Here is a 12,780-nt window from a genome sequence, read left to right as displayed (position 1 = left end):
ATTTTATATATGAAACGAATGTTTCATTCCTTTTGCAATAAAACATTTTCAATTGGTATACAGTTAGCAGCCTGCACAACCGATTCTTTAGAAATGCTTAGTCGCGCTGAAAGTCGATCGATACATGTTAAAATCAGCACAATTCAGAGATACACCTTTTTGCTATGAAATTAATTTTCTCGGTCAAATATAAAGCAATATTTTTTTTCTTCAGTAATGTCAGTTAAAAACTTGGTGCTTGGATATACATTTTTTTTTAAATTCTGGTGTTAAAATTAAGCATCAAATTGTGTTTTTTAGTGTGATATTTTGATTTTTATAGGCCTTCAGTTCATACGCCTTGAGCTTTTACGAATTCATTTTTAGCGTCTCAAACTAATATAGTTTGCTAAAGAAAGATATTTCCCACCTCTGTAAAGCACATCGTGTGGGTCTATATATTATAGTTTTGTTAGAATTTCCGTTTTTATTTTACCCTTTTTCCCTTCATACTCGGAAAATGTCTAACTCAGTACTTTTATCTCGAGAGCAACCAACAGAAATAGTCGATATTTCCTTTGTTGTTTATCCAGGTCAATTTTCCATTGAAAGCAAATTGCCCGACCAGCGATTTGGTAGCCCAAATCCCCAATTGAGTGTTCTGGTTAAACATGATCAGAAGAAGCGCTATAGACCTGGGAATTTCTTTGCTATATTGAAGTTCTAGCAACACTGTAGCCATGCCGGTATTCCTATTAAACCCAGGGATATCGATCCACAATGCTAGTATTAGTTAGCCTTAGATTTCACTCGTTGATTTTGAAAAATGGCCAGCCGGCAGTTAAAATAGTGAAATGAAAACGCAAATTCTGACAAAACTATGATATATCGCTCACGGTGATGTGCGTTAGAAAGTTGGGAAAAATCCTTCATTAGCGAACTATCTTACTTTGAAAAGCTAAAAGGTTGATCCAAAAAAGGCTCATGGACAGAGTTTAAGCCTATCAAAATCGAAAATCTTACACTAAATGACTAAATTTCACACCTAAGTTTAACACTAGAATTTGAAAAAAAAATACAGTATCAAGCACTACAATTTTTCCTGACATTTACTGAAAAAATGAAAATGATTGCTTTTCATTTGGCCGAGAAAATTAATTTTACATCGAAAAGGTGTAACTAAAAATTTAGCTGATTTCAACACCAAATTTGATCGTTTGTATTGCCTCATTAAATGACTGAGTGAGCCTTGCCAAACAAAAGAATCGGTTGTGCAGGCTGCTAACTGTATAGCAAATGTAAACGAACGTGACGCTTCGTGAGATGCGGCCTAAAAACATAAAATGTCGATTTTGGACCATTTTGTCATTATGGTAAACTGATACATTTTGAGGTTTCTACTATAGGGTGCTTGCATGGAAGATCACAAAGTTCAAACCATCCTAAAGACACGCTCTAGAGGACATGCAAATGCACGGAGTATAATACCAATCACCTGTTTAACTGGTTTTGATCAAAGTAATTCTTTGTACTCCATGCATTAGCATATCTTATGGAGCGTGTCTGGAGGATGATTTGAACTCATGACCTTTCGTGCAAGCACTATATACAAGTTTACACTTTCCCCGATACCTGACTACTATAAAAGAACAAAACTTGTTACTTCGATTGCGAAATGGCAGCGTGGTGTAGCGGATTAGTCCTCAGACTGATAACCTTTTGACTATTGACCGATGTGAATGGTTCGAGTCCCAGTGGTGGTCTTTTTTTAAAAAAGTATATTCAATTGTGTGTTTTTTTTCTTGTTTTTCTCATCGCAAAAGCGTGTCTTAATAGAAATAATATTCAGAAATGAGTTGTTTCAAATTGTTACATCATAATATTTGTGATTCGCTCGGATATGCCTATACTCAGCATACACAAGTTTTCCAGAAAACATTTATATATGCCTATACTCAGCAAACACAAGTTTTAGACAAAACATTTACATGTTGGGTTATATCATAAAGGGTACAAAATGTTTGAAGTTTTAATAACATTGAAAATATTTTGGAAACATGCTACAAAACATTGTGATATTGTAAAAACTGTATTTGTAGTGTTTTTGAGTACAAAAGACAAAAACGAAATTTGACTACAGTAGAGGGCATAATTACTGAAACTTGTGTAATTTAGCATAGGAGGTGTTTTCAGTGACCACTCCCTGAATAACCCAACATTTTTATCAACAATTTTATTATGATTCAAAAGGATATTATCTACTCTCAAATCTGGTGCAATATGAAACTCATACAACATTCTGTTTTTGAGTTATGGACAAAAACGACATTTTAGAGCCATGATTAAGAAACGTGAGTAATTTAGCATAGGGGATGTTTCCAATGACCACTCCTAAATAAACCAAATTCTTTATCAACAATTTTATTATGATTACAAAGCATATAATGCACTCTCAAATCGTGTGCAATTTGAAGCTCATACGACATTCCGTTTTTGAGTTATGAGACAAAAACGCAATTTAGATGAAATATTTTGCATTCGGTAGAGACAATCAAGGAAAAAAGCCTTGGAACGCTTGCGTGTGAATAACGGAAACCTGTCACCCCTCTCCCCCGTGCAATGTTGAGAAATGCCAATGTCTTCAGCGGTTCCCCAATGTGTTCCAACATTGCTTGATGGGGAGAGGGGAAGGGTAAATCATTGTTGTAGGTGTCATGTTTCTTCCCAACCACAATATAGGTCATTTCCATGAACATAAGAAATTCTGCACGGAATTTCGACAGAGTGTGCCAAGCGTTCCAAGGACTTTTTTCCTTGATTGTAGGCATCAACCCATCAGCTTTACCGTAATGAAAAAGCTGTTTATTTTGATATGTCTTGACATTAAAAAAACCCATCTCTCTTCTCACTCCTTTGTCTCGATATTTTGCAGGTGGCAACCAAAGACCCAGGAGGACCTACTGTATTATTAGAAGCAAAAGTGAATAGTAGAATTAACACCGAAGAATCTATGTGGAGTCTGGACCCAGGCAAATATGTGCAGGTGTGCTTAAAGGCTCGGATAGCAACATTTGCACAGTATTTTTTATGGGACATGGGAGCACATCAGACATATCAAATAATTTGACATAAAATGTGTTTAATATCGCCAATTTCAAAAAAAAAAAAGGGCCTTCCTCATATTCAGGATGCAATTCGATATGTCTGATGTGCTCTCAGCTCCCACAAAATATACTGTGCAAACGTTGCTATCTGATCCCTTAACCTTCTTCCATAAAAATCAAAGATAAAGCTGATATTATTTTTTTGTGCAATGTAATTGTTTTCAAATTGCTTTTGATTCATATCAGCCTTAAAATAAAGTATGTTTCAATGCTTGTGAAGATATTAACATTCATTGCTGAATGCAAGTCTTATGGTGGAACTTAGATCTTGTGAAGCTTTCAGAATGTCGTCAGCAAGTTAGTAGTACACATGGGTCAGGCTATCTGATACAAGTGGTTGGCAAATATATTTCACATACGTATGCATAAAGTTTGTTAATTTGGCATGAATTTGAGAGAAGCATATTAAAATTTTGAGACCTGCACATTTATTCTCTTTGTAGATTAATTTGGAGAAAAGGACAGAAACATGGTGGAAACATGCTATAGAGGGTGAGCCAGATATAGACAGCAAGAGCATAGACAACACTCAGCACATACATGAAATGGATGAGGAATCACAGAGCGACTATAGGAGAGTCATGTATGATTTTGAGCAGAAAAGACACGGAAAACCATCAAGCAAAGAACTGGTATGTATTTTCCCATGCTATAGATGGTAGGATGTTGTTCATGGGGGTCAACATTAAGTGCGGATTGTGATAGCGATAGCGTATGGAATGAGTTTGTGCGCAAGCACTGGCAAGTTGCGCACTCCTTGCATGTACACCCAGGTTAACAAAATTGCTACGTTCAAACACTCGACTGGCGTCAGGCTGATGGCCATCTAGCTGTACTAACAAAATACAGAAAGTAAACATTCTTTACTTTGAACTACCCAGGAAACACAAAACAATTTAAATTTCAGGTAATATATAAATTTTTAAAACATTTTTCTTGGATTTGCATAAAACGAACAATGTTAACAATTAAAAAAAATATTTTACAATTATATTTTGACAACATTTTTGAAACATGTATTTTCATATAAAATGCTTTCATGGCCTTTATATTGTCACATTAGAATAGTAGGCCTGTAGTTGATTTGGCATTTTATTATGTTTGTTATTCCTGCACATCACCATGTCTTTTTAAAAGCATTTGTTGTTGTAACCCAAAGGTTATAATAGGTCACCCAGGTCCAGTGTAGTCACTGTCCTTTTTGGTCATTCACCCTGTATTAGTATTGATGGTTGGGTAATACTAGACTGGCCCCAGTCTCGGTTCGGGTTCCATCTCTGGATAATGTAACAATAAATAATTACGTAATGCCCTATGAAAAAAAATGCCAACTCCCCCCACCCCCTTATTTTCTTCAATGCCAAAACCCATTCCTCTTCATCCACAAATCGGCGCCACTAATTACACCCGCCACAGTCAACTATGCAGCAATATAGAAATATACTCGTATTATAAGTGAACGCGAAAGTCCATTGAGCGCTGATTCCGAGACTGGTCCAATCTGTTAGAGATCTCACTTCCAAATATTCGTTCAACGAAGCACGGTGATTCGATGTCAATTACGAAAGCCCGCCCAGTTTCAATTCAAATATGGTAGCACAAAGCTATGCGCGGGATGTGGACTTAAGATCGGATGGGACACTTGTCAACAACTGAGAGGTATTGAGCTCAAGTGGCACGCGTCTGATAGACCCATGGTGCAGCGCAATAATAAAGGCAAAGGCAACCACTCGACTCGGACTTAGGCCTATTGTCCATATTGCGTACATTATCGCGTGCGGTTTGCAAATGTTTGCACATTATTTAGCTAGGAAGCCTTTTCAAATATCCCGCGCTGCCAAGCTGCGTTGATTGGTCGGATACAATATCGTTGTTTAGTCACTTACACAAACGTTAATGTAGTGAAAACATGGACGTGGTATATAGAAAGATTGCGTGACTCCAAATCCGTAAAAGTGAACTTCCAGCAGTTTGTGGGAGCTGGAAGTCAAATTGCCTACAGACTGGGAGGGTCCGTGTATTGGGTTGATTTTTAATGCTATGTAATCTACATTACCAGTCGTTCTCCACGGACCCGAGGGAGGGTCTAGGGTAATACCAGTGATTGAAAAGGTTTGGGTGTTCAATCCTTTTTGTTAGGATCTTTTCATAGGGTCAGTCCATGTCGAAACAGATTGAGTGTACACCCACCCTCTTGGATTTTGCTCTCCTTTGGCTCAGGGTACCTTTCATGGATCCCTAGGTGAGGTCACAAGAAAAAATTCAAATTCCATTTCGTTTTGAATGGCGGGCAATCAAAGTTTGGCGACCTCGACCAAAATTGTGAATTTAAGGGTCCAAATGACAAAGTGCTCTCTTTGAGGGGCACTTTCTTCTTAATTGAATCAGTTGTGATCCTCTTTTTGAATGTGGTCACTCACTGGCTGTGTCTGAAATACCTAATGCCAAAAAAGATAGATTTGAATTTCGTTGGGATTTCAGAGGGGTCAAAATCAGCACGCCGTACTGTTCAATCAAATTATCTTGATTTTGAAGGACCCATGATAATGTCACAGTGCACTTATAGGTCCTAATTATGTTCAGAATGGATTAACCATATGCCAATGTCTATGAGCAATTAAAAAAAGAGAAATTTCTAGACCCCTACAGAATTTTAGGCCACCCCTAAAGTGGTTCAGCCACAAATGGCACTTAAAGTCGGCAAATTTTGACCCCTAATAACTTTAGGTGTACACCAGATATGAATTTCTAGTCTTTTGCATCTGAAAGAATGTAGTTTAATGTTACTAGGAACATAAGATTTGTTTTGTATTTTTGTGTTTTAGTATTAAGTTGACGCTTTCAAAAATAGTCATTTTTGCCTAACATACCATGCATACAGGATACGGTACAAAATGCCAATTTTAGTATGATATTTTTTTATATTTTTGATCACTTTATAGCCATTTGTATTATTTATCCTGATATTTCAAGTTGCTCTTGAGTCAAGTAATAAGAAAAAACTACTTTCTAATCCTCTGTATGGATTTTTAAGGGGTCAAAAATGCACTTCCTGGCAACGATGCACATGCAAAGTACAGGTTATGGGGTCAAATTTTCAGAATGCTCCCAATTATGTCAAGTAATATATCAAATTACTCGTATGGTCATGAGGATTCCAAAATGTATAGTTTGTTATGTGTCAGACGTTTCAGGAGGCGCTTATGATTTAAAAATGTTCATAGGTCAACGACCTTTTGAAAGTATCAAAACACAAAAAATACAAAACAAATCTTATGTTCCTAGTAACATAAGACTACATTCTTTCAGATGCAAAAGACTAGAAATTCATATCTGGTGTACACCTAAAGTTATTAGGTGTCAAAATTTGCCGATTTTAAGCGCCATTTGTGGCTGAACCACTTTAGGGGGCCTAAAATTCTGTAGGGGTCTAGAAATTTCTCTTTTTTTGAATTGCTCATAGATATTGGCATATGGTTAATCCATTCTGAACATAATTAGGACCTATAAGTGCACTGTGGCATTATCATGGGTCCTTCAAAATCAAAGATAATTTGATTGAACAGTATGAAGTGCTGATTTTGACCCCTCTGAAATCCCAAACGAAATTCAAATCAATCTTTTTTGGCATTAGGCATTTCAGACACAGCCAGTGAGTGACCACATTCAAAAAGAGGGTCACAACTGATTTAATTAAGAAGAAAATGCCTCTCAAAGAGAGCGCTTTGTCATTTGGACACCTTAAATTCCCAATTTTGGTCAAGGTCGCAAAAGTTAGATGGCCCGCCATTCGGAAACGAAATTGAATTTGAATTTTTTCTTGTGACCTCACCTAGGGGTCCATGAAAGGTACCCCTGAGCCAAAGGAGAGCATAATCCAAGAGGGTGGGTGTACACTCAGTCTGTTTTGACATGGACTGACCCCATAGCTTTTCTAGTGCTCTGTACACCTGGGTTTTGGGTGTAACGAATTGATGAGTGTTCAGTGATACAATAGTATTCAAAGCTTGTTTGTGTTTGTGCTCTCATTAATGCATGTTTTGATTAGAGTGAGTGGGGATTAGTAGCTCAGCCAGAATTCACTCCTTCTTTGAACATTACGTTGCACAGTGACATCGCCCCGATATCTTCATGGTAGAAATCGCCATGGTAGGTTGAATCCATGGCCATTTTATTCGGACCTTATGAGATGCATAATTAGCGAAGTGACCTGACTAAGGCTACTGACAATAGACGGGTAATTGATTTCTCGCTGTGTGAGTAAGCTAGTATACGACATTGCGGTCAATGGTTATACTGTCTCCACTTGAGTGAGTGCCGCTATAGCCTGCTGCGCGCTGTAGTCCATACAGGACCAACGCAATATAAAAGTTTTGGTAAAATTTTGAGTTCAAAGCGCACAGCCAATTTTCAAAGCGCACGCTAACGACTATCATATCTGTTCAACATATATTTTCAAGTGTATGAGACCACATCTGGTTTCTAGAAAAAAAATCATTTACGGGAGATATTCATCATTTTCTAACCCAGTATCCGAAGATTTTCGTCTGATATCAAAATCGTGCATAGCAATTCACGTGTATCGATCCGTGTATTCATTTTAATGTCTCTGCTGCACCAAATAATTATTAGCCAGGCGATGTCGGTGTGCGTTGTAGAGTCATTGCAGAAAACTGTCTCAAGATTTCAAAGCATATTTTCATCGGGAAATAGGCCTTGGTCTATAGGCCATTTCAGCATCATTTTTGACTTTGGTTGATGTATGCTATCTTAAAAACGACATGACCAGTCACTGGGGCCAGGTTTGAAATATTAACTTGGGCAATCATAGTACTGCTGATGCATGGTAACTAAAGTGACATCCATGTTGCTAAGGACTGGACAATAGAAGTTTTGGTTCACAGAGATGGAATTCCTCTACTACTACCTTTACCACTGCATTGAAGTAAATCGCCTGGGAATCGAGATGTACTTTTTGCAACACATTTGCCACCTTTTTTGCGTTGATTTGGATTTGCATTGGGAATCACCTTGCACAATTAGGGAAACCATAGTGCCGTACCAGTGCCGTACTATTACGCTGACTTTCGTATTCGGCGAGGAGGACGATTTCGACCTCCTGGTTTGTTTTCAAACAGAGAGGTAGACAAAAGACCGTTCCGCTTGTCCAAACACTCAAGTATCAGAAGGATGGTCCACAATAGCGTGATTCACGTAACATGAATAGGGATTAAAAGCTGTCAAGTAGAACCATGTGCTTCTTTTGTCCAATTTGCCATCAAGATTTCATATGGAAACAGTTCAGACCCAGAACACGATCATGTCAGAAATTAATATTTTGTTCTGGGTCTGATTATTCGGACTAGTGCAGTATACTATTACGCTGTCTTTCCTATTCGGCGAGGATGACAATTTTGACCTCCTCGTCTGTTTACAAACAGAGAGGTAGACAAAAGACCGTTCTGCTTGTCCAAACACTCAAGTATCAGAAGGATGGTCCACAATAGCGTGATTCACATAACATGAATAGTGATTAAAAAGCTGTCAAGTAGAACCATGTGCTTCTTTTGTCCAATTTGCCATCAAGATTTCATATGGAAACAGTTCAGACCCAGAACACGATCATGTCAGAAATTAATATTTTGTTCTGGGACTGATTATTCGGACTAGGGAAACCCCCGGGGGGGTCACTCCCATTGTGGCCTGTACACCATCCGCTATAATGAAAACGCGTAAAAAGGGTCGTTTTTCGTGGGTAGGCACGATACGCGCGTATCGCGTTTAGGGTGTCAAAAACATGAAAAATTGAAAAAAAGGGTAGCAAAATTGCAATTTCTAAATACGCGGAAATGAAATTTAGGGTATGAAATTTGATGTTAGGAATGAAATCCCTGTTTAGGGTGTCGTTTTAGCCAAGGGTTTAATCCTTGTTTAGGGTGCTTTTCAAAAGTTGATTATCGCGGATGGTGTACAGGCCACAATGGGAGTGACCCCCCTGGGGGGAAACCAGAGGGTGTAAACTTCATTCATAAACAAGAACAGCTATGGAAAAATCATTCCTACATGTATGGACTTCAAAGAATCGACCGAAATTTTACTATGGCAATCACAACATAATGCCTTATACCGTATTGTTTGTAATAAACGCTCCCCCTCTAATAAACGCCCCCCTCCCTCCAATTTTTCTGTGAAAAATTTACAAAAATGCGAACATTTCCATGACATATCGTGTAGGTAAGCTTAAAACTTGCATCAGTCATGTCAGTCACGATCGCTAAATTGAATGGACAAAACCTATTATGACTCAATTCCCATCCATTTCACTGCCTAATTATGGTAGAATTTCACTAATTCCATGCACTTACAGGTGTAATTTTGTTGTATTCCCCACGAAAATATCATTTTCCATCATGTATAGTGTGAATCCCTCCTTTTAATAGGAGCACCATCGGGAAATTGAAAATGATTTTAAAGCTTTTTTCACTGACAATTCACTTCCAATAAACGCCCCCCTTTTGAAAAAATGCAACGCCCCCGGGGCGTTTATTACAAACAATACGGTATGTAAGAAAAATAATTGTCAAGCATGTATCACATAGTTTTATTTAAAACAAACTCTTATTGACCATAAAAACGAATAAAAACGCAATATTCAAAATTCCCGGGCGCCGAAATTGTCAAGTGTAACAATGTCTCAGTAATCAATGACGACAATTGAGCACAAACAACCATTACGTCATTGCACTTAAGACAATTTTGGCGCAGGAATTTTGAATATCGCGTGCTGAGAGTTGACTTTTTATGTTCAATATGAGTTTGTTTTGAATTAAACCATGTGATTCGTACTTGATAATTATTTTTCTAATATACTTGTATAAGGCATAATGTTATGATTGCCGGAGACTCCCTTTGAATCAAATCAATGTTTTTCTCACACATTTAAGAACAAATATAAAAGAATATCACTTAATATTGCCAAGTTAGTGCTATAAAAATACATATAAAAACACACATATTTATTGTGTTGTTTTGATGTGCTACTTTTTCCAGGAAACACAAGATATGTTGAAGAAGGCCTGGAATGCGGAAGGGTCACCATTCAGGGGGGCAGAATTTGATCCGACCAAGTTCAACATCAGCACAGGATGACGAGAGCCAATGCGCCGGAAAAAGACATTGCATTTTCTGCAGGTATCAGTAAGCAGTTGTGTGCACTGCTTTGCAAGGTGATGTAGGCAATGTTATTATCAATACAATGTGAAGAAAACTTGATAGCCACTTCGATGTTAATTTAAGTGAAGGCTTGTTAGCCATGTTAGCGAGTGGTGAATTAAGTTAAAATATGCATTGGGTTAGAAAACGATTACGGGTGAACAAAGGCTGGCGGATTTGGAGAGGGCCTCGGAGCAGAAGACTCACGCTGTATGGCAGTGATTCCCAGCCAGTTGGTTTTGATACCAAGTGGGAGTCTGGCAAGATTACATATGCAGGAGTAAGATGGGATGTGTGATGTATTTTTCCCATGGTGCCACTTTCAAGAAATGAAGTCGCTTTACAAAAAAAACAGGTTGGGACCGCTGCTGTATGGTATTCATAATGCAGTTTAGTATGCTAATAAAAACACAGCAGAACTTGATGATTTCTGAAATTATATTTTGCTTCACTGTTTGCAAGGCCTGTACCTAAGAGTTCTGATTCAAAAACTGATAAACAGCATTTTCTTCTACTTTTGAGTTAAAGCCACCAACATATGCCCTGTAACTAGCTCCAAATTGACACAGCTACTTTAGAAATTCCACAGTAAATTTTTGGATCTGATCAAAAACAGCGCATATTATATTTACTTTACATTAGATTATATCGCAAATTGAGAAGAATGGATATATCAGTTTTTGCATCTGACCTCTTCATTTATAACAGCCAAGTGAGGTTGCAATCATCACCAATCATCAAGTAGTGATGTAATTTACACGAACAGTGCAAAAATGTATACTGAAATGCTCAAATGTCATCAATGTTTTTAAATCGGAAATCGGGTTTTAAGTATGAAGTTACATTAGCTTCCAGAGAAGTTTGGACCTTGTTTACCGTTTAAGAGCTTAAACACGAAAGTGAAGTTCTAGTCGTTTCACAACGGTAACAACAGACCGGTCATCTGATTGGCCGATAACGCGTTAAAGATGTGTTAGGTGCTTATGAAGCATCACAAAGGGAACATAAAAGCCCTGGCTATATGTATCTCATTAACAGGGCGTGTGTCTTGATCAGAGAGCTATGTTTTATTGATAGCATTATAGCTACCATGTATCTTCAAGTGGCACTTCGTGATCCACAGCCTCAGCCCCCTCCCAACTTCAAAAAAATATAATTATTCTATCAGAAATTTAGGACTACATAATATATGTGTGCATAAACTTACTTGCAGATTCGGTCGCTTGACAGAGATATCGGCTAATTTGAATTTGAAATTTTGGAAATCTTGTGGCTGTCTATTGAACCATTCCCAAAAGATGGCACTAAAATCACGAAATACCCCTTTAGGCATCTTACATGTATGAAACGACCATGTTGTTCCAAAGCACCTGTGCAGGTGAATAAAGCCAAGGTACATATAAGATAAGCATTGGTATGAAGATGGATCTGACTCTGGGCTGTAAAGAGTGAGTACATGTAGGTTGATTTAAGTACATATGATATCACGTAGTTGATTTATGTTAATAATTAGTACAATTCTTGTACATTCCATCAACAAATCAAAAGGGTGTGGTGTAAGAAAGACCTATCTGCAGGTGTCATATGTGATGCGATCAAGCAAAATCAGTCGGAACTCGGAAATATTAAATTTTCAGTTTCTTATAGGATAGTAAAAGCATTTACAAAGCTGCATTTTGCAGAAAACCCCATTGAAATTGAACAACCAGTTCCAAAGATGTGAGCAATTAAAGAGTTTCCAAAACAACAGGAAACAAAAGGAAATATTTCCTTTGTGTGGCTATATCTCAAAATCAATATTTCCGAGTTCCGACTGATTTTGCTTGATCGCATCACATAAATGTTCAAGATAGAATGCAGAAATCCACAATTTTTTTTATAAGGCAGCTATTGCAGAGAGGGCTTTCTTGCATCAAACCCTCATAATGTAACATTCTTTTTCTTTCATTTTAAGTATTCAATGTGATCCTTTAGAACGGATAATCTGTTAAATGAAAAGCATTGTATAAATTTTCTTTCCCATATTTACAGGCTAAAAGTGTACCGAAAATCTTACTGAAATTGGGATTATTGATCCTGACAGTTAGTTGGATCAATATTATAAAGAATTACTTCCTGTGGCTTTACCTTTAAACGTTTTTTTAAAACAAAGTACTCATTTTTGCTTCATCATGTGAAATTTCAAGATATTCTACTATTGGGCTATTCCGGTTGAAATCCATACAACCCGTATGGAAGACTTGACCTTAATCTCTCACACATGGGTTGTAGATTTCAAATGGAGTAACCCATTCAGGTAACCCCATTTGAAATTCCTTTGTGAAAGATTAAGGTCATGTCTTCCATTGGGGGTTTATGGATTTCAACTGAAATAGCACATCCAAGAAAAAAAGGCAAATAAATAGCAATGTACTTGAAAAGTTGC

The 12,780-nt window shown here is 37.4% G+C and overlaps 1 protein-coding gene across 1 annotated transcript in view; it reads left to right on the top strand.

Moving 5' to 3' along the window:
• The window catches only part of LOC140150597 (nudC domain-containing protein 3-like), a 40,906-nt gene extending 28,415 nt beyond the window's left edge, over positions 1 to 12,491 (top strand). The window contains exons 5-7 of the mRNA XM_072172647.1: positions 2,912 to 3,022; positions 3,587 to 3,775; positions 10,194 to 12,491. Of these exons, the coding sequence (XP_072028748.1) occupies positions 2,912 to 3,022; positions 3,587 to 3,775; positions 10,194 to 10,292 (399 nt within the window). The 3' untranslated portion in view covers positions 10,293 to 12,491. The remainder of the gene's footprint in view (positions 1 to 2,911; positions 3,023 to 3,586; positions 3,776 to 10,193) is intronic.
• Positions 12,492 to 12,780: the final 289 nt, after the last annotated feature.

The sequence above is a fragment of the Amphiura filiformis genome, chromosome 4 (genome assembly GCF_039555335.1).
Source record: "Amphiura filiformis chromosome 4, Afil_fr2py, whole genome shotgun sequence".
Lineage (NCBI taxonomy): Eukaryota > Metazoa > Echinodermata > Ophiuroidea > Amphilepidida > Amphiuridae > Amphiura > Amphiura filiformis.
Note: the sequence above shows the minus strand (reverse complement) of the source record. Positions and strands in the feature narration are given on the sequence as shown.